At 43.8% G+C, this 20,873-nt stretch overlaps 1 protein-coding gene across 4 annotated transcripts in view; it reads left to right on the top strand.

The window, feature by feature from the left end:
* The window catches only part of LOC132886356 (NACHT, LRR and PYD domains-containing protein 3-like), a 147,502-nt gene that overhangs the window by 50,919 nt on the left and 75,710 nt on the right, over positions 1-20,873 (top strand). For 2 of the 4 annotated variants that reach the window (XM_060920917.1, XM_060920919.1), the window contains exons 14-18: positions 6,715-6,783; positions 12,616-12,655; positions 13,527-13,597; positions 13,711-13,928; positions 14,915-15,174. In XM_060920917.1, the coding sequence (XP_060776900.1) occupies positions 6,715-6,783; positions 12,616-12,655; positions 13,527-13,597; positions 13,711-13,928; positions 14,915-15,174 (658 nt within the window). The remainder of the gene's footprint in view (positions 1-6,714; positions 6,784-12,615; positions 12,656-13,526; positions 13,598-13,710; positions 13,929-14,914; positions 15,175-20,873) is intronic. The other 2 variants (XM_060920918.1, XR_009654683.1) reach the window with 2 other exon arrangements.

Genomic DNA, 20,873 nt, shown 5'->3' on the forward strand with positions numbered 1-20,873 from the left:
TTTAATGTTCCTTTTGGACAGCAAAGGCCTGGCACACCTCCCATGCAGGTAAGATTTGTCCAATCTCTTTCTGATTGTAGATGTTTGCACTTTCACACCAACAGTTGCAAGAGTTACTTGCAGATCCAGTGGTGAAATTTTGGGGTTCTTCTAGACTTCTTTTAGCATCAACCAATCTGCTCTTGGGCTAAATTTGCTGGGGCTGCCAGTCCTGGACAAACTGGCAGTTGTTTGAAATCTACACCACTTGTAGCTGATTTTTCTTACAGTGGAATGCCATCCATTATCTGTAGCCACTTATCCTGATTTATTTCTCATAATTTAGAAATTTTTTTAAATCCCTCTCCAGATTCATCAGCATCCACAACCTTTTTTTTTTGTCTGAGGTCCTTAGAGAGCTCTTTAGATCTTGACATGATGACACCACACACTTCAATCACAAAGAGAACCCAAGATGTCAGGTTTATAGAATAGAATAGAATAGAATAGAATGTCTTTATTGTCATTGCACAACTGTACAAAGAAATTTCAGTGCAACTCCTCAAGTGGTACATCCAATGTAAAAAAAAAAAGTTTAATATAAAATAAGTTTAATATAAAATATAAAAACAGCACACACTTTAAATTTACAAAAGGCTAATATACGTAAATATATTTAAATCTATTAAATTTAAAAAAGCCTAATAATTTAAAATATAAACAGCACACATCAACATACAGCAGACATCGACATAAAACAAAAAGTTAATAAATAGATGAGCAAGTGTATTGCACAGTGCAGAATATATTGCACAGGATATTGCACCTACTTCAACTAAGAGTTGAGTTGTTTTATGGCACTTGGATAAAAACTGTTCATGAGTCTGGAGGTGCGGGCCTGTATGGACCAACAGCATCTTCCAGAAGGCAGTAGCATAAACAGGCTGTTTCCTGGGTGAGAACAGTCCTTAATGATGTTTTCTGCATGGCGCAAGCATCTGGTGTTACAACCCTGATTCCAAAAAAGTTGGGACAAAGTACAAATTGTAAATAAAAATGGAATGCAATAATTTACAAATCTCAAAAACTGATATTGTATTCACAATAGAACATAGACAACATCAAATGTCGAAAGTGAGACATTTTGAAATTTCATGCCAAATATCAGCTCATTTGAAATTTCATGACAGCAACACATCTCAAAAAAGTTGGGACAGGGGCAATAAGACACTGGAAAAGTTAAAGGTACAAAAAAGGAACAGCTGGAGGACCAAATTGCAACTCATTAGGTCAATTGGCAATAGGTCATTCACATGACTGGGTATAAAAAGAACATCTTGGAGTGGCAGCGGCTCTCAGAAGTAAAGATGGGAAGAGGATCACCAATCCCCCTAATTCTGCGCCAACAAATAATGGAGCAATATCAGAAAGGAGTTTGACAGTGTAAAATTGCAAAGAGTTTGAACATATCATCATCTACAGTGCATAATATCATCAAAAGATTCAGAGAATCTGGAAGAATCTCTGTGCGTAAAGGTCAAGGCCGGAAAACCATACTGGGTGCCCGTGATCTTCAGGCCCTTAGATGGCACTGCATCACATACAGGCATGCTTCTGTATTGGAAATCACAAAATGGGCTCAGGAATATTTCCAGAGAACGTTATCTGTGAACACAATTCACCGTGCCATCCGCCGTTGCCAGCTAAAACTCTATAGTTCAAAGAAGAAGCCGTATCTAAACATGATCCAGAAGTGCAGACGTCTTCTCTGGGCCAAGGCTCATTTAAAATGGACTGTGGCAAAGTGGAAAACTGTTCTGTGGTCAGACGAATCAAAATTTGAAGTTCTTTATGGAAATCAGGGACGCTGTGTCATTCGGACTAAAGAGGAGAAGGACGACCCGAGTTGTTATCAGCGCTCAGTTCAGAAGCCTGCATCTCTGATGGTATGGGGTTGCATTAGTGCATGTGGCATGGGCAGCTTACACATCTGGAAAGACACCATCGATGCTGAAAGGTATATCCAGGTTCTAGAGCAACATATGCTCCCATCCAGACGACGTCTCTTTCAGGGAAGACCTTGCATTTTCCAACATGACAATGCCAAACCACATACTGCATCAATTACAGCATCATGGCTGCGTAGAAGAAGGGTCCGGGTACTGAACTGGCCAGCCTGCAGTCCAGATCTTTCACCCATAGAAAACATTTGGCGCATCATAAAACGGAAGATACGACAAAAAAGACCTAAGACAGTTGAGCAACTAGAATCCTACATTAGACAAGAATGGGTTAACATTCCTCTCCCTAAACTTGAGCAACTTGTCTCCTCAGTCTCCAGACGTTTACAGACTGTTGTAAAGAGAAAAGGGGATGTCTCACAGTGGTAAACATGGCCTTGTCCCAACTTTTTTGAGATGTGTTGTTGTCATGAAATTTAAAATCACCTAATTTTTCTCTTTAAATGATACATTTTCTCAGTTTAAACATTTGATATGCCATCTATGTTCTATTCTGAATATGGAATTTTGAAACTTCCACATCATTGCATTCCATTTTTATTTACAATTTGTACTTTGTCCCAACTTTTTTGGAATCGGGGTTGTATATATGTCCATCAGTGAGGGCAGCTGTGTCCGTATAATGTCCTGTGCCGACTTCCTGACACTCTCTCCAGAGCTTGTCAGCCCTGGTGCAGCTCTTAAACCACACCAAGATGCTGTGGGTGATGATGCTTTCCACAGAACATGTGTAAAAGGACAACAGCAGTTTCTGGGACAGGTTGACTTTTCTCAGTGACCTCAAAAAGTACAGTCTCTGCTGGGCTTTTTTCACAAGAGCAGTGGTGTTAATAGTCCATATGAGGTCTTGAGAGATATGCGTTCCCAAGAATCTGAAGTTGCTGACCCTCTCCACAATGTCCCCTTTGATGTAAAGAGGGGCAGGTTCCTCCCTCTTCCTCTGAAAATCTATCACCAACTCCTTTGTTTTAGAGGAGTTGAGTACCAGGTTGTTGTCAGAACACCAAGCAGTGAGTTTCTGGACTTCATCCCTGTAGGCAGTCTCATCGTTCTTATATATCAGTCCTACCACAGTAGTGTTGTCCGCAAACATAATTATGATGTTGCTGTCATGGACAGGTGTACAGTCATGGGTGTATAGGGTGTATTGCAAAGGACTCAGTACACAGCCCTGGGGGGCACCAGTGCTGAGAGCCAGGACTGAGGAGTGGTGGGACCCCAGCCTGACTGACTGTGGGCGGTCTGTTAGAAAGTTCTTGATCCATCTACAGATGTAATGGCTGACATCCAGACTGTAAAGTTTGAACATCATTCTGCTTGGCATGATTGTATTAAAAGCAGAACTAAAGTCCACGAACAACATTCTTTCATATGAGCCGGGTCGTTCTACATGTGTCAACACGCTGTAGAGGGCTATGTTGATGGCATATCCTGTTGACCTGTTGGCTGTGTATGCAAATTGATGCTGATCCAAACTGGGAGGGAGAGAGGCTTTGATGTGTTTTAGCATCAGCCTTTCAAAGCACTTCATAACCATCGAGGTAAGAGCCACAGGTCTGTAGTCAGAGAGGCTGCTGACAGATGGTTTCTTAGGGATGGGCACAATGGTGACAGATTTGAAGCATTTGGGGACAGTACAGGAGGACAGAGAGAGGTTGAAGATAGAAGTGAAAACCTGAGTCAGCTGGTCCACGCAGCCCTTCAGTACTCTTCCTGGGATACTGTCGGGATCGGCAGCCTTCCTGGGGTTCACACCATGGAGCACTTTCCAAACCTCCTCCATACTCACTGTGAGTGCCAGGTCACTCGTGGGTGATAACAGTGTGGATCCAGGTGAGCCTCACTCACCTCAAAATGTGCGAAGAAATGGTTGAGGAGCTCAGCGAGGTTTCTGCTGGTACTGGTGTTTGAATATGTGGAGCCCTTAAAGTTTCTGAGGTGCTGGATTCCCTGCCAGACGCGTCGGGGGTCCCCCTTGCTGAAGCATCCCTCGATTTTCCTCCTGTAAGCTGTTTTTGCCTCTTTGATGGCTCTTTTTAGGTTGGATCTGGCAACGCTGTACACTTCCATGTTGCCAGACCTAAAGGCTGTGTCATGGTCCCTCAGCAACTGCTTGACATCTCTGGTCATCCACGGTTTGTTGTTTTGATAACATCGTATCTGTTTCTCAACAGTGACATTTTCAATACAGGTATGAATGTAAAACAAAATCATGGATGTATTGTCCTCTAAATCCTGTTGTGCAAATAGGTTCCAATTGGTGCACTCAAAGCAGTCCTGCAGTTGTGGAATTGCATTCTCAGGCCAAATCCTTGCGTGTCTCACTCTAGGCATAGTTTTCTTAATGAAAGGTCGATACGCCGGGGTGAGAAAGTGGCCGAAGTGAGGATGGGCAGAGACTTTATATCCTTCCCTAATGTTACTGTATACATGGTCCAGTGTGTTTTGACCTCTCGATGGACATGTAGCATGCTGATAGAATTTAAGGAGGACAGTCTTTAGGTTTACTTGATTAAAGTCCCCAGCCACAATAAAAATCCCATTGGGATGCACAGACTGCAGTATGCTAATGGCTGTTTGCAAGATGTTTAATACTACATTTGTGTTCATGCTGGCAGCATGCGGCAGATAGAAAGGCCAGCATCTCAGTGTGACAAACTCCAAATCAGGCAAACAGTGTCTCTCAATCACCGTAGCGTTTGTACACCACCTGTTATTAGAGTAGATGCACAGCCTTCTGCCTCTGCTCTTACCGGACTCACCTCTTCTGTCAGCCCAGTGAGCTGTGCATCCCATTACCATGATAGCCTCGTCCAGAATTCCCAAGTGCAGCCATGTCTCTGTTATCACCATCAGCGAGCAATTCCGCACTGATTTTTGTGCATCGATGATGAGTGTTAGCTCATCCATCTTGTGACGAAGCGATCTGGTGTTGGTCAGGAAGATGCTGGGTAGCACTGGCCTGTGCGGGGCTTTCCTCAGTCGGGCCTGAATGCCAGTTCTGCAGCTGCGCTTCTGGCATCATTCCCTGCACCACCTCTTGCATCTTCCACCCGGTATGGTGATCCGTGAACACCCCACTGGTTGAGCGATCTCCGGCAGATAGTCAAAGTAAAAACTTTTGATGAAATCCAAGTCACCACACAATGTCCCAATCCTTAACAAGTCTTGCTGTTTGCATGTCAAGGTTCCCACTGACGAAAAGACAAACAAGACAGACAAAACTGTGGGTGGTAAAAGAGAGCAACTGGACTTGCTTGAAGATTCTTGAAGACGTTTCACCTCTCATCCAAAAGGCTTCTTCAGTTCTGTCTGACTAATAGGGAGTATCAGGTATTTATCCTCTCATGGATGAAAAGCTCATCTAAGGTGTCATTGAGTCATCCTGTTGGTGTGGGTCACTGGGGGCTGGATGTGAACGGCTTTGAGAGTCGTTAGGGTGATCAATGGATTGCTCGTTAAGGTGACCAATGGAATGCTGATTCTCTCTGTCCTCCTGTGAGTCACTGAAAACAGCTGGGTTTTGGTGTGCATTCAGTTGTCTGGGAAGTGTGCCAAGGACTGCATTGTAGGTGGCTGATAAATGATGTCTTAGGCCAAGTTTACATTAGACCGTATCTGTCTCGTTTTCTTCACGGATGCACTGTCCGTTTACATTAAAACGCCTGGAAACGCTGGGAAACGGGAATCCGCCAGCGTCCACGTATTCAATCCAGATCGTGTCTGGTCCGGTGCTGTGTAAACATTGAGATACACGGATACTCTGTGCTGAGCTCTAGCTGGCGTCGTCATTGGACAACGTCACTGTGACATCCACCTCCCTGATTCGCTGGCGTTGGTCATGTGACGCGACTGCTGAAACACGGCACGGACTTCTGCCTTGTATCACCTTTCATTAAAGAGTATAAAAGTATGAAAATACTGCAAATACTGATGCAAATACTGCCCATTGTGTAGTTATGATTGTCTTTAGGCTTGCCATCCTTCCACTTGCAAGTGGTAAGTGATGTGCGCTGGGATCACACACACAGCGGCTCAGTCCCGAAAACACAGCTTGTGCACTTCACTCGCGCGCTCTGTGAGCTGTGCAGGGCCAGAGTGCGCACCCTCCAGAGGGCACTCGCTGTTCAGGGCGGAGTGATTTGGAGCACAGGATGTCTGCGGAGCCAAGCGTATCCGTGTATTGGTGTTGCTGTGTGCACGCGAATCGTGTATTGGTGTTGCTGTGTGCACACTAATCGTTTTAAAAACGTTAATCTGATGATCCGCTAATACGGTCTAATGTAAACCCCACCTTAGACCCCCACCTCTGTTCAGTGATGGCCATTCCAGGTTGACAAAAATGGCTTCTTTAACACCTCGCTCATACCAACGAACCTCTCTGGCTAAAATGCGTACGTTGCAATCCTGAAATGAGTGTCCTTTGTTGTTAAGATGAAGGTAGACAACAGAGTCCTGGCCTGAGGAACTGGCTCTCCTGTGTTGAGCCATGCGCCTGTGAAGCGGTTGTTTTGTTTCCCCAATTTATGGGTCCATGTATTCCTCACTGCACTGAATTGCATACACTACGTTGTCCTGTTTGTGTCTGGCTATTCTGCTTCACGGTGTTACTGGGAAGCATATTTATGCAGAAATATAGAAAATTCTAAAGGGTTCACAAACTTTCAAGCACCGCTGTATGTGTGCTCATGCAAGTGTTTGATTCTCTGAGCAGGTGTCCAGATGAAGAAGAGCTTCAGGATTTTAATGAACAACCCAGACACCAGAAATCTGACAAACAGCAGTAAGGAATGAATCCTCTCATTTACAAAAAAATATTTCTTTGAACATACATTTTTATGATGTTATACAGTCAGGTCTATAAATATTCAGACAGGGACAAAATTATTGATCCCACAGTATATTGGAGGTGGATTTAAGTAATGAATATGGTTTCAAAGTGCAGACTTCCAGGTTTAATTTGAATGTAGTTCCAGCCACATCTGGTGAACGAAGCACTTTGTGGATGGTGCTGACACCCCGGCCCCCTTTTTTTAAGGGACCAAAAGTATTGGACAGTTGGCTGCTCAGCTGATGCATGGCCAGATGTGTCTTATTCCCCCATTAGTTCACTTACAGGTAAGCAGATCAAAGGTGCAGAGCTGATTTCAAGTGTGGGATTTGTATTTGGAGTCTGTTGGTGTGAACTCTTAATATGAAGTCCAGAGAGCTGTCACTGCCAGTGAAGCAGGGGATCATTCTAAAGTCCAAGTCATCATTAATCTGAAAAATCAAAATAAACCCATCAGAGTGATGGCAAAACATTTAAGTGTGGCCAAATCACCTATATGGTACATTCTTATAAGAAGCAATGCGTTTGTGAGCTCAGTGACACCGAAAGGCCTGGAAGACCTTCAAAAACAACTGGTGGATGATAGAATTCTTTCCCTGGTGAAGAAAAATCCCTTCACAACAGGTAGCCAGATAAAGAACACTCTCCAGGATGAAGTTGTATCTGTGTCAAAGTCAACAGTTCAGAGAAGACTTCACCAGAGTAAATACATAGGGTTTACCAAAAGATGTAAAGTATTGGTAATCCTCAAAAACTGGTAGAACACATATATATACACACACACACTGTGACCCTGTAGAACAGGATAAGCGGCTACAGATAATGGATGGATGGAGATATATATATATATATATATATATATATACACACACACATACACATATACATACATACATATAAATCACGGGCGATTGCTCTAAGACAACGAGGGAGGCTCAGCCTCCTCTAAAAATGACGAACATCGTGTAGGATGAATTGCGCTAGGCTTATGTTATAGCCAACCTTATAACATTGCTATTTCAGATCCAGAATCATAGAAATATATGTGCTCAACCCAACTACAGTGCGAAATCATTCCGTTATAACTTTCCCCAGTTCGCCTAATGTGTGCGTGAGTTCTTCCCCCTCGTGACAGCGCGATGCAGCCCAGCCTCAGTGCACTTCAATGGCATTTGGGAGCTCTGCGCTTTTCAATCTCAAAATGCAAGACGGTTATTGGACAAATACTGTGAAAACGCCCGCCCACGGACTCCCAGCCTCACAGTGGGAGGGACATGGCAGTTTCCGCGAGGAGACTGGTGATTGGTGAAAGCGGCCGGATATTTTCTTTGATTGACAGCTCGTTTCAAATCTAGACAGGCAGCGGTGAATTTCAGTTCAGTCCCATGCGGATTCGCAAGTGCTGTGGTGTATTGTAAGAGATCAGCTTACATTTCGATTTCATTCATTACATACGGTTTCTACCAGCTTTTTTAGTTTGTATATATTTTCATTGTAAATAAAGTGTAAATATAGTGTTGTCAAGTTTGCTATCTTAGTTCCAGAAATTTCGTTTATTTGAGTGACTGAACTTGAACTTGAGGGGGCTAGTCAGCTAGCAAGAAAGCTGCGCACGGATGCCAAGCATTGCTGATTTAATTTTGGCGAAGCCATTTGCCAGTCTTCCTTTCGAGGAAAAAAGTAAAATTAAAGAGCAGGGTAGACCAACGCCTCAAACTGACTTGGTGAAAAAGGTAGGGAATAATACTCGTTCCTTTCAGCTCTCCTGGTACGAGAAAGTGAATTGGCTAACAGCAAGTGACCCACATCAACAACAGTAAATAGGCTACTTTAGTAATATGTCATGGATGGACCAAAAATATAGAATCTATTTAAAATGTTTATGCTGAGTATATTATATTGGAATATATATTTTTCTGGATATGAATTAAACACAGCTACAATTTGGAAAACATTTTTAAAGAAAAACACAGCCGAGAACATTTCACACTACAGACCTGGATTAAAAGTGAAGGGTTATCAAAATTGTCAATAAAACATTTCTCAGTCAAAATAAGTAAAATATAGGGAAAGTGTCATTGAATGAAATGTGTGGCACCCAGCTCTACTGCTGAGGTTCCTGACAAAGAGCTGCTTTCATCTCATCTCATCATCTCTAGCCGCTTTATCCTTCTACAGGGTCGCAGGCAAGCTGGAGCCTATCCCAGCTGACTACGGGCGAAAGGCAGGGTACACCCTGGACAAGTCGCCAGGTCATCACAGGGCTGACACATAGACACAGACAACCATTCACACTCACAATCACACCTACGGTCAATTTAGAGTCACCAGTTAACCTAACCTGCATGTCTTTGGACTGTGGGGGAAACCGGAGCACCCGGAGGAAACCCACGCAGACACGGGGAGAACATGCAAACTCCACACAGAAAGGCCCTCGCCGGCCCCGGGGCTCGAACCCAGGACCTTCTTGCTGTGAGGCGACAGTGCTAACCACTACACCACCGGGCTGCCAGAGCTGCTTTCAATAATGATCAATTTTTAAACAACATGCCACAATTTTAAAATATAAAATGTTAAAATATACCCCTCCCCCCCAACACCACCATCATGTATATTGGACAGTAGGCTAATGGGCCAAAAGAACCTGTTATTTCACAGTTTGTGACGCTGCCAACAATCAGCCAGATCAGAGGCAAGAGTATGGGCAAAATTGTTTTTTTCTTTTAAAATCTGGAAATATCCTAACCGACCAGCCTCCCCTGTTTGAGAGACTACCAGCCGCCACTGATATAAATAGTAGTGCTTGAAAGTTTGTGAACCCTTTAGAATTTTCTATATTTCTGCATAAATATGACCTAAAACATCATCAGATTTTCACACAAGTCCTAAAAGTAGATAAAGAGAACCCAGTTAAATAAATGAGACAAAAATATTATACTTGGTCATTTATTTATTGAGGAAAATGATCCAATATTACATATCTGTGAGTGGCAAAAGTATGTGAACCTTTGCTTTCAGTATCTGGTGTGACCCCCTTGTGCAGCAATAACTGCAACTAAACATTTGCGGTAACTGTTGATCAGTCCTGCACACCGGCTTGGAGGAATTTTAGCCCGTTCCTCCGTACAGAACAGCTTCAACTCTGGGATGTTGGTGGGTTTCCTCATATGAACTGCTCGCTTCAGGTCCTTCCACAACATTTCCATTGGATTAAGGTCAGGACTTTGACTTGGCCATTCCAAAACATTAACTTTATTCTTCTTTAACCATTCTTTGGGAGAACAACTTGTGTGCTTAGGGTCATTGTCTTGCTGCATGACCCACCTTCTCTTGAGATTCAGTTCATGGACAGATGTCCTGACATGTTCTTTTATAATTTGCTGGTATAATTCAGGGTGGCACGGTGGTGTAGTGGTTAGCGCTGTTGCCTCACAGCAAGAAGGTCAGGGTTCGAGCCCCGTGGCCAGCGAGGGCCTTTCTGTGCGGAGTTTGCATGTTCTCCCTGTGTCCGCGTGGATTTCCTCCGGGTGCTCCGGTTTCCTCCACAGTCCAAAGACATGCAGGTTAGGTTAACTGGTGATTCTAAATTGACCGTAGGTGTGAGTGTGAATGGTTGTCTGTGTCGATGTGTCGGCCTTGTGATGACCTGACTTATCCAGGGTGTACCCCGCCTTTCGCCCGTAGTCAGCTGGGATAGGCTCCAGCTTGCCTGTGATCCTGTAGAACAGGATAAAGCAGCGAGAGATAACAAAATTAGATGAGAATTCAGAATTCATTGTTCCATCAATGATGGCAAGCCGTCCTGGCCCAGATGCACCAAAACAGGCCCAAACCATGAGACTACCACCACCATGTTTCACAGATGGGATCAGGTTCTTATGCTGGAATGCAGTGTTTTCCTTTCTCCAAACATAATGCTTCTCAGTTAAGCCAAAAAGTTATATTTTGGTCTCATCTGTCCACAAAACATTTTTACAATAGCCTTCTGGCTGGTCCACATGACCTTTAGCAAACTGTGGATGAGCAGCAATGTTCTTTTTGGAGAGCAGTGGCTTTCTCCTTGCAACCCTGCCATGCACACCATTGTTGTTCAGTGTTCTCCTGATGGTGGACTCATGAACATTAACATCAGCCAATGTGAGCGAGGCCTTCAGTTGCTTAGAAGTTACCCTGGGGTCCTTTGTGACCTCGCCGACTATTAAACGCCTTGCTCTTGGAGTGATCTTTGTTGGTTGACCACTCCTGGGGAGGGTAACAGTGGTCTTGAATTTCCTCCATTTGTACACAATCTGTCTGACTGTGGATTGGTGAAGTCCAAACTCTTTAGAGATGGTTTTGTCACCTTTTCCAGCCTGATGAACATCAACAAAGCTTTTTCTGAGGTCTTCAGAGATCTCCTTTGTTCGTGCCATGAGACACTTCCACAAACATGTGTTGTGAAGATCAGACTTTGATAGATCCCTGTTCTTTAAATAAAACAGGGTGCCACTCACACCTGATTGTCATCCCATTGATTGAAAACACCTAACTAATTTCACCTTCAAATTACTGCTAATCCTAGAGATTCACATACTTTTGCCACTCACAGATATGTAATATTGGATCATTTTCCTCAATAAATAAATGACCGAGTATAATATTTTTGTCTCATTTTCTTTAACTGGGCTTTCTTGATCTACTTTCAGGACTTGTGTGAAAATCTGATGAAGTTTTAGGTCATATTTATGCAGAAGTAGAGAAAATTCTAAAGGATTCACAAACTTTCAAGCACCACTGTAATATATATATATATATATATATATATATATATATATATATATATAATATGTCCACAAGATATTGTTCTAGAAGAGGGGACAGGTTAAAAAGATAGATAGATAGATAGATAGATAGATAGATAGATAGATAGATAGATAGATAGATAGATAGATAGATAATTTTTTTTAAACCTGTCCTCTCTTGTGGACAGATGAGACAGAGATCAACCTGATGGGATGGGAATGATGGGAAGATATCATGGGGAGACAGTGTGGGGAAGGGAAGGGACTGATTATGGAGCATATCACTCATGCTGTGGGCATGGACGACTGCCACTGGAACTGTTTCCTTTGTGTTTATTGCCTGTGTGACAAAAGCAGCAGGATCACTTATGTCGTATTTAGAGCTGTATGATCTGATCAGAGTTAGCCAAATGCTTCAAAACCCTTTGGAAGACGTTTTAAAGGGCAAATGGGCAATGAGCCAAAGCATAATTCAAAAGCAACCCAGTGCTTCTTCAGACAGAGAACTGGAATATTTTGCAACATTCCAAGACAATCACCAGACCTGAATCCTACTAAGCATGCATTTCACTTGCTGAAAGTAAAACTGAAGACAAAATGCCCTCAAGAACAATCAGGAACTGAATACAACTTCAGTAAAGGCCTGCCAGAGCATCACCGGGGAAGAAACCCAGCATCTGGGAATGAATATGGGTTCCAGAATTTAGGCAGTCATTTACAGCACAGGATTTGCTACCAAGTATTGAAAATGACAAAAGAGTATCTGATATTTGTTCTCCAGTAATTTTGGATACAAAAATGCTGTAATTCCTCCATTGTTCACTTGATTTGGATGTAAATATCTTCAAATTAAAGCTGAAAATCTGCACTTTGAGCTTCATTTTTGGTTTCAAATCCTATCCATTGTGGTTGACAGCTAAAATAACAGTAAAATAAGACTTTCATGATCCAAATATTTATGACCTGTCAATAATTATCATCTTGTCAATCTGTTTTTAAACAGTGAACAAAACCAGAAGTTGCAACAGGAGAACAGAGAGCAGGTAATGTCATGTTCTTTAAATAAGGTTTATCAGTATGGTCTAGGTGAAACAAACAAACAAACAAACAAACAAACAAACAAACAGAAAATGCTGGTTGGCCATAATAAAATCAGCACTCTGTATGAAGGGAAAATAATGAGGCTTTTAAAATGAATTATACCATCCTTACTGAGAAGCATGGGGTTGGGTGCATCATGCTGTGGGGTGTTTTCTTGGAAAAGAGACTGGTGCACCTCAGAAAAGGGACATCATCATGAGGAAGGAGGATTATCTCGAAATAATGAAGTAACATTTCAAGACATCAGGCAGAAAGTTAAAATTTGGCCACAACTAGGTCTTCCAGCTGGATATTGATTCTAAGGATATGTACAAATTTGTAACAAAAATGTTTTATAGACAACAAAGTGAAAATACTGGAGTGGCTATCACAAAACCCAGACCTGGATCCCATCGAACATTTGTGGACTGAACTGAAAATGTATATTTGAGCAAGGAGGCCCATCATCCTCACAGAGTTATACCGGTTCTGTCAGAAGGAACGAGCAGAAGTATTGTGAGAAGCTTGTGAAAAGCTACCCAAAGTATTTGATTCAAGTTCAAGCAATTAAAAGGCAATGCCACCAAATGGCAATAAAGTGTACATTAACTTCTGACTCACTAAAAATCTGATGCAGGAAATAAAAGCTGCTTCTTCGCTATTATTTTTGAAATGAACTCTTTTGGAAATAATATTGATCTTTGCATGTATGTAAACTTTTGGTCTCAACTGTACTATTTTTGAGTCCTTATATGTCATCTCATTGGCACCAAAGAATAATTATTCATTGATGTATAATGTGTATTTGTATTATGAGCATTTCCTCCTGTTCAGAAGCATTCAGTTATCCCAGAGGTATTCATCCCTGAATTAGTTAAACACGGTGATGACGGCGTTGCATACAGGTACTTCAGACATATTTTATTCTGTCCTTCACAAAAATCTGCTGAATTATTGATGTTAAAAAGTAAACCAGATTTTTATGTTTTTACTGTCCTTTCTGTATTTTACTCTGCAGATTTCGTTGCTCTCGTGCTGGTCAGTTTCACTGTAAATTGACCAACCTTGGCTTTGAGATGAAAGAGAATGGGGAAGTGCTGTACACAATCATGTCCTGGGATAACGGTCAGTTGCAGGGCCTGGGCCAATTCCAGCCTGCAGGACCCCTGTACAACATCAACTGCTCTGAAGGTTCAATTCTTTATCTGCATTTCCCACACTGCGAGATACAAACAGGTGAGATCATTTTGAGTTCCATGTTTATCATCAATATAATCCAAGAGAAATGTAGAGTTACAGTATCTGTGAGAATACCATGGGATGGGAGTGAAACAGTAATCCAACTGAAAAATACACACAAAAAGTGGGAAGCCTGTTTTTTTTTTACTTATTCATCTTTAAAATCACACATATTTGTGCACTTGTAATCAATAAACAATATTGTAAAATATGCCAATGATCCAAAACATTATGACCACTAATATGCTGCCAAAGCCATGTGATGTCAAAGAAAATGGGAAGACCATCTTCTGTTGGTCCAAGGTCCAGTTCTGGTGATTGTGTGCTCCTTGTGGGTGCTTTTGCCAGAGGACAGGGCTGAGCACGGGAACTCTGCCAGGTCCAAAGCTACGCAGCCCCATACACAGCAGGGTGTTGTGACACATTCCTTCAGGAACCATCATTAAAATATTCTGTGACTTATGCCACAGTAGCCCATCTGTTGGTTCAGACCAGATGGAATAGCCTTTGTTGCCCTCAGGCACTGATGAGACTTGGGTGCCCAACACCATGTTGCCAGTTCATGATTCATCCATCCTCAGACCACTCTCAGGAGATTCACACCACTTCTGGCCAGATGCACCCCACAAGCCTTGCTATTTTGGAGATGCTCTGACCATCTACTGTAGCTCCAAAGATCTGACCACTGTCAAAATCACTCAGGTCTTTACACCTTACAATTTCTCTCATATTCAACATGTTGACCATGAGACCAGACTGTTCACTCATTGTGTAATATATCCCTGACCTTGACATGCACCGCTGTTATGAGATAATTTACTTTGTCTGTCAGTGGTCATGATGTTTTTGCTCATCGGAGTATCTAATGGCGCCATACACACCATAATAATTGAAAAAATAACTTGTTTAAAGATATTTCGCTGTTTGCTGGATCTTGACTTTTACCCCTCAGTTCCTTCTCAGCACCACTGCTTATGTTCTAGATCGCAATCAGATTGAACTGGCTGTGGCACATTTCATTGAGGGTAATGTGGAGATCATTCAGCCCCTGAAAATAACAAACACACACGTGATTTTGGAAGTCCAAGGTCTCTCCTTGTTTGGCCTGATTATAAAAAGGATCTTTGGGGAAAAACCCATCAGTGCCCAAGTCCTTCTCTTCTACAAAGAAATAATTGGAAAGAAGGAAAGGAGGAGAAAACTGGACATTCACTTGTTGCCAGGAAATGTACCAGTTGAAGAGGTAATCTGCAAACCCACCTTTCTCAGCTTATTTATTTTAATGAGCATTTTAGTGTGAGCATTCAATTTATTCCAGATGGTGTTCACATGTGAAGTTTCAGTTTTTCTTTTCTTTATGATGAACACAATTTTTACCAAACTATCAATTATGGGATATTTTTAATTTTCTTTTCTTTTTTCAATCATTAAGTTAATGTCAGTAAGGGCGTTGTGAGCGACAGCTCTAACTGAACTACAAACATGGCTTCTCAGAACTACACCGCCCAAGAACCATAGCGCCCCCTCTCACCGGCTTATTGATTGCAGCTGTCTCTCATTCATGCACATTCAGCCATGATACTTAAGCCTCTCTCACATTCACTGTCGTGAAGTATCATTTGGAGTTTACACAGTCATACCAAGCCTTTCTGTCTCTGTCTACCTCTAGTTTTCCTGATCCTCGCTATTTCTTTGCTTCTACGCCTCTTGTCTTCTCTATATTACCCTGTTTGCTGATCGGCCGACCCTTGCTTGCTTTGTGACTCTGATTCTAGTTTTGTGATTTGGCTACGTTTCCTGTTTGCTACCCCGCTCTCTCCTGCACATACATCTGTAAGTGCCTGCAACCTGACAGGATACTTCGCCTTGATGGATGCAGCAGAGGATGTGAAGCAAACTGCTCTGAGTGCTCAGGGATGTGTCTTAGGAGAACACCAACAGATGTTTGCAGACCTCTACATCAGGAAGGCACAGTTTGCAGCTGCGGTGCCGCAGGCCCTCCTAATGCGCTCTGAAGCTTCTCTGAGTCCTGTTTATCCATTCCCCATTCCGGAGAAATATGTCAGGGATGCCCTCAATTGTAAGGGATTTCTACTTCAGTACTCCTTGTACTTCTCAGCCATGCCTAACATCTCTGAAGAAAGTAAGATCGCTAACTTTCGTTTCCCACTGGCAAAGTGCTACAGTGGGCTAGTGCAGTATGGAGGAATGGAGAGGAGCACACAACATCCTACGAATGTTTCCTTGAATTATTCAAGCGGGTGTTTGATCATGAACCTGAGGGGATTGAAGTCAGTGAGAGTTTACTCACCATCACACAAGGCACTAAGGGAGTCATAGAATATGCCATGGACTTCAGAACTCTAGCGGCAGCCAGTGTATGGAATAAGCTGGCTTTAAAGGCGGTGTTTTGCCAAGGTCTTGGCCCTGAAATTCTCAGCGAACTGGTGTGTAGAGATGAACACCTTACCTTGTACTCCCTCATTGATCTAGCAATTTGACTGGATCATCTACTCTCCAACCGATCCTCTCTCAAGGAGGACACCAGACCTGTTCAGCATTCTTATGCCTCCACATCTATGGAGGTTTCACATACCCATTTGAAATGCTCTGAATGAGAGAGAAGGAAAAGATAGGAGCTCTGTTTCTATTGTGGGAGTTCAGATCATCTTATCACGCAGTATCCTGTTTGCTCACCTCGCACCAGTCCAGCTGAGACTACTCCCAATTCGGTGAGTCCTGTAAGAAAATTCAACTCAGTATTTTAAAATACCTGAATTGCTGAAACTGGCATCTTCAACACACGTGCTATCTGCCTTTGTGGACTCAGGGGTGGAGGGGAATTTCGTGAATTGCTCGATCATCCAGAAGTTTGGCCTGCCCACAACCCATCTGCAGAGTCCACTCAGCATCAGGACCATTGACGGAGGACCAATAGGGGATAGTTTCATGACCACTCACACCGCTCCCATTCGGATTCAAGTGGGAGCACTTCATTCTGAATTCATTTCTCTCCATGTGACCACCACCGTTAACCACAATATCATCCTGGGATATCCTTGGCTACAGCTTCATGACCCACTAATCTCATGGCAGAATAAGGAGATCCTCCAGTGGTCATCCACATATTTTCAGATCTGTCTTCAATGTCCCCAACTCTGTCTCGCCTCTCCTTTGGTAGAGAGTCCACAGCCTGATTCTATGGAGAATCTTCCCGAGTGTTATTCTGGCCTGAAGGAAGTCTTTAGCAAGGATAAGGCTTGTGGCCTACCACCACATCGTCCATACGACTGTGCCATCGATCTTCTGTCAGGTACATCACCTCCACACAGTCAGATTTATCCCCTTTCTCAGAAGGAACAGACTGCCATGGAGGAGTACATTCAAGATGCCCTCAAGCAGGGTACATACGTCTGTCAAAGTCACCAGCATCAGCGGGGTTCTTCTTTGTGGAGAAAAAAGGTGGCAGTCTTCAATCCTGCATAGACTTTGGGGGACTCAATCGGATCTCTGTCAAATACCCCTATCCTCTCTCACTGGTCCCCTCAGCTTTAGAACAACTTTATACTGCCTAGCTCTTCTCCAAACTTGACCTGCGCATTGCCTACAACCTGGTCAGAATCAAGGAGGGTGATGAATGGAAGACCACTTTCAGCACTACCGTCAGCCATTTTGAGTACTGGGTAATGCCTTGTGGCCTTTCTTCAGCACCAAGCATATTCCAGTGTTTTATTAATGGTGCACTATGGGACATGATGGGCAAGTTTGTGATAGCATATATTGATAATATCTTGATCTACTCTCCTGATGAGAAGAGCCATCTGGGACATTTCAGATCAGTTCTCCAACACTTGTTAGCTAATCACCTCTATGTGAAAGCTGAGAAGTGCGAGTTCCACTTGTGTCAGATCTCCTTTTTGGGGTACATCATTGTCTCAGAGGGAGTCAGGATGGATTCCTTCAAGGTATCTGCAGTCATGTCCTGGCCAGTACCCACATCTGTGAAGGAGCTCCAATGTTTCTTAGGTTTTGCCAATTTCTATCGTCACTTTATTAGAGGTTTCAGTACCATTGCTTCTCCCCTGACAGCCTTGCTCAAGAAAGGACCCAAACACCTCCACTGGAACCCTTCAGCAGAAGAAACTTTCAGTTGACTCAAGAATGCCTTCATTTCAGACCTGATCCTGCAACACCCTGACCCGACCAAGCCATCCACAGTCAAGGTAGATGCCTCTGACACTGAAGTAGGAGGGATCTTGTTTTGGTGAGAAACTCAAACTCCATGCAGTGGCATTTTTCTCAAGAAAACTCATGTTGGCAGAGAGAAACTACTACATTGGGAATAGAGAATTACTAGCCATCAAGCTTGCCCTTGAGGAGTGGAGACATTGGTTGGAGGGAGCCACACATCCCTTCCTGATATTGACTGACCATAAGAACCTAAAATAGCTCAGGAAGGCCAAGAGACTTAACCCATGCCAAGCCCGATGGGCACTCTTTTTCACATTTCAATTTCATGATCTCCTTTCATCCTGGTTCTAAGCATACCAAGGCTGACACCCTATCCTGAACCTTCAACTTGTCAAGTCATAGTCCCAAATCTCACCCCATACTCTCACCTGACTGTTTCGTCCAGACCATTACTTGGGACTTCGATCAAGAAATAAAGAACTCTCAACCTTGGGAGAGCCCAGTAAACTGTCTGCCAGGCCTCCTTTATGTCCCGAAGCACCTCCGAGGGAGACTCATCACATGGGCACATGCATCCCCCACCACGGGGCATCCAAGCAGCCAACAAACTCACCAAATGCTTAAGCACAAGTACTGGTGGAAGAACATGCGAACTGAGGTCAACCAGTTCATCGCTTTCTGTTCTGAGTGTGCCCAGGCTAAAGTTCCACAAACCCCTCCCACGAGTAAGCTCTGTCCTCTACCTGTACCTCAAAGACCCTGACCCACCTGGCCATTGATTTCATTACAGATCTACCACCATCTCAATGTAACACCACCATCATGGTAACTGTAGACAGATTTTCTAAGGCTCTGAGACTCATTCCACTACCTTGTATCCCCTCTGCATTTCAAACAGCTGAATTACTATTTCAGTATGTATTCAGATACTTTGGCATCCCAGTGGACATCGTCAGTGACAATGGTCCCCAGTTCACGTCAAGATTATGGGCATGTTTCATGGAATGATTAGGAGTCTCAGTGAGCCTCACATCTGGATATCACCCTGTGGTAGCGGGGGCATGGCCAAGCATCAGTTTGTGAATGGAGGGCAGGGGGAGGGCCAGGGAAGGTGAACGGCTAAGTCATTACACCTGATGTCAATTAATGTGTGTGTGTGTTTTTGTTGCAGGGATGGTGGAGCATAAAAGGAAGGGGAGATCAGAAAAGAGGTCTCTCCCAATCAGAACACGTTTGTTGTGTGTGTGTGTGTGAGTGAACAAAGCTGAAAAGCTCAGAAAATAGGTAAAATAGTGTGTGTGTGAACATCAACTCCTGCCTGCCGTGCTTCTGTACTCCACCCACATCAGGGACTGTTAAAGTGGTGCCAAAACCCGGGACATAATACGGAAGAGCGCTTCTGCAATACCGTGTGCTGAAATATTGCGGCGAGGCACCGCTTCCAGATATTGTGTTGCATAGTCCACCAGAACTAAAATAAAGCAATATCCCCATGCTGACCAATCTAATGGCCTGACGAGATCCATGCCAATTCTCTCAAAACGGTCTCGATTTGGGGGAGAGGGCACAAAGGCACTTTTGGAGTGGCTGTGGGATGTACTCATTGGCATTCGCAGCACACCACTGACGGACATCCTTGTACATCCCTGGCCAATAGAACCGGGCCATTATTCAGGTGAGTGTTTTCTCTTGCCCAAAGTATCCGGCCATGGGATTTAAAGTGAGCCGCATGGAATACAAGTTCCCTACGGCTCTTTGGGATCAACAACTGGGTTATCTGTTCACCAGTTTGAGTGTCCTGCATGACTTGGTACAACCTGTCGTGAATAATAGTGAAATAGGGGAAGGCCGGTGTCACACTCGGCTGGAGAGTTTGACCAGCGATTACTCTCACTTAATCAAACGCATGCCACAGAGTCTCGTCTCATGACTGCGCTAACGGGAAATCTTCAAGAGAATCCCCGATAGAGGGAGGAGGGCTGAGTTGCTCCTCACTCCTCGTATTGCCCTGATGCAGTGCTGACATAGACGGCTCCGTGACAGCTTCTCCAGCCAATGCCACACTGTGATCTTCCCGTGACGTATTTATGCACGACCCACCTTGCATTATGTGTTCCATCAATTCTTTAAACCCTGGCCAATCAGTTCCCAAAATTAGTGAGTGGGTGAGACGAGGATTAACCCCCGCCTTAATTCTATGCATTTGGCCCCGGAATAGAATATGGATGGACACTAGAGTGTAATTGTGAACATCCATGTGCATACATAACACCTGCACTGCTTGTGATCTCCCCAATCCCTCACCTTGCACCAGGCCTTGGTGAATTGAGGTCTGATGACAACCAGAATCCACCAATGCATGATATGTATCCCCTTGAACACTTACCGGTATGCGATACATTCTGGCCCGATTGGGGGCAGTCTCTGGTGCATTGGGGATCCAGATCACACCTCCCACCTCCCTTGTGGGGCTCTGACTCTGGAGATGCTCTGACTCCCCGACGCACCAGCACACCAGCCCAGGCTTTCCCTCTGCACCGGCATTATGGGCATCATTCACCTGAGGAAGAGATGACACAGACACGGAAGACAGGAGGACACCATGGGTGCGACAGGCTGGCTGGGGGAAGTCGGCTGCTGCCTCTGCGGTGGGGGAATGGGGTGGGGAAGGGAGAGACAGAGGGGGTAAAATGGGAGAGGGAGAGAGAGAGAGCGAGGATAGGCGGCTCATCTGCCTGCCATCGGAACCGC

This window comes from Neoarius graeffei, chromosome 5 (genome assembly GCF_027579695.1).
Source record: "Neoarius graeffei isolate fNeoGra1 chromosome 5, fNeoGra1.pri, whole genome shotgun sequence".
Lineage (NCBI taxonomy): Eukaryota > Metazoa > Chordata > Actinopteri > Siluriformes > Ariidae > Neoarius > Neoarius graeffei.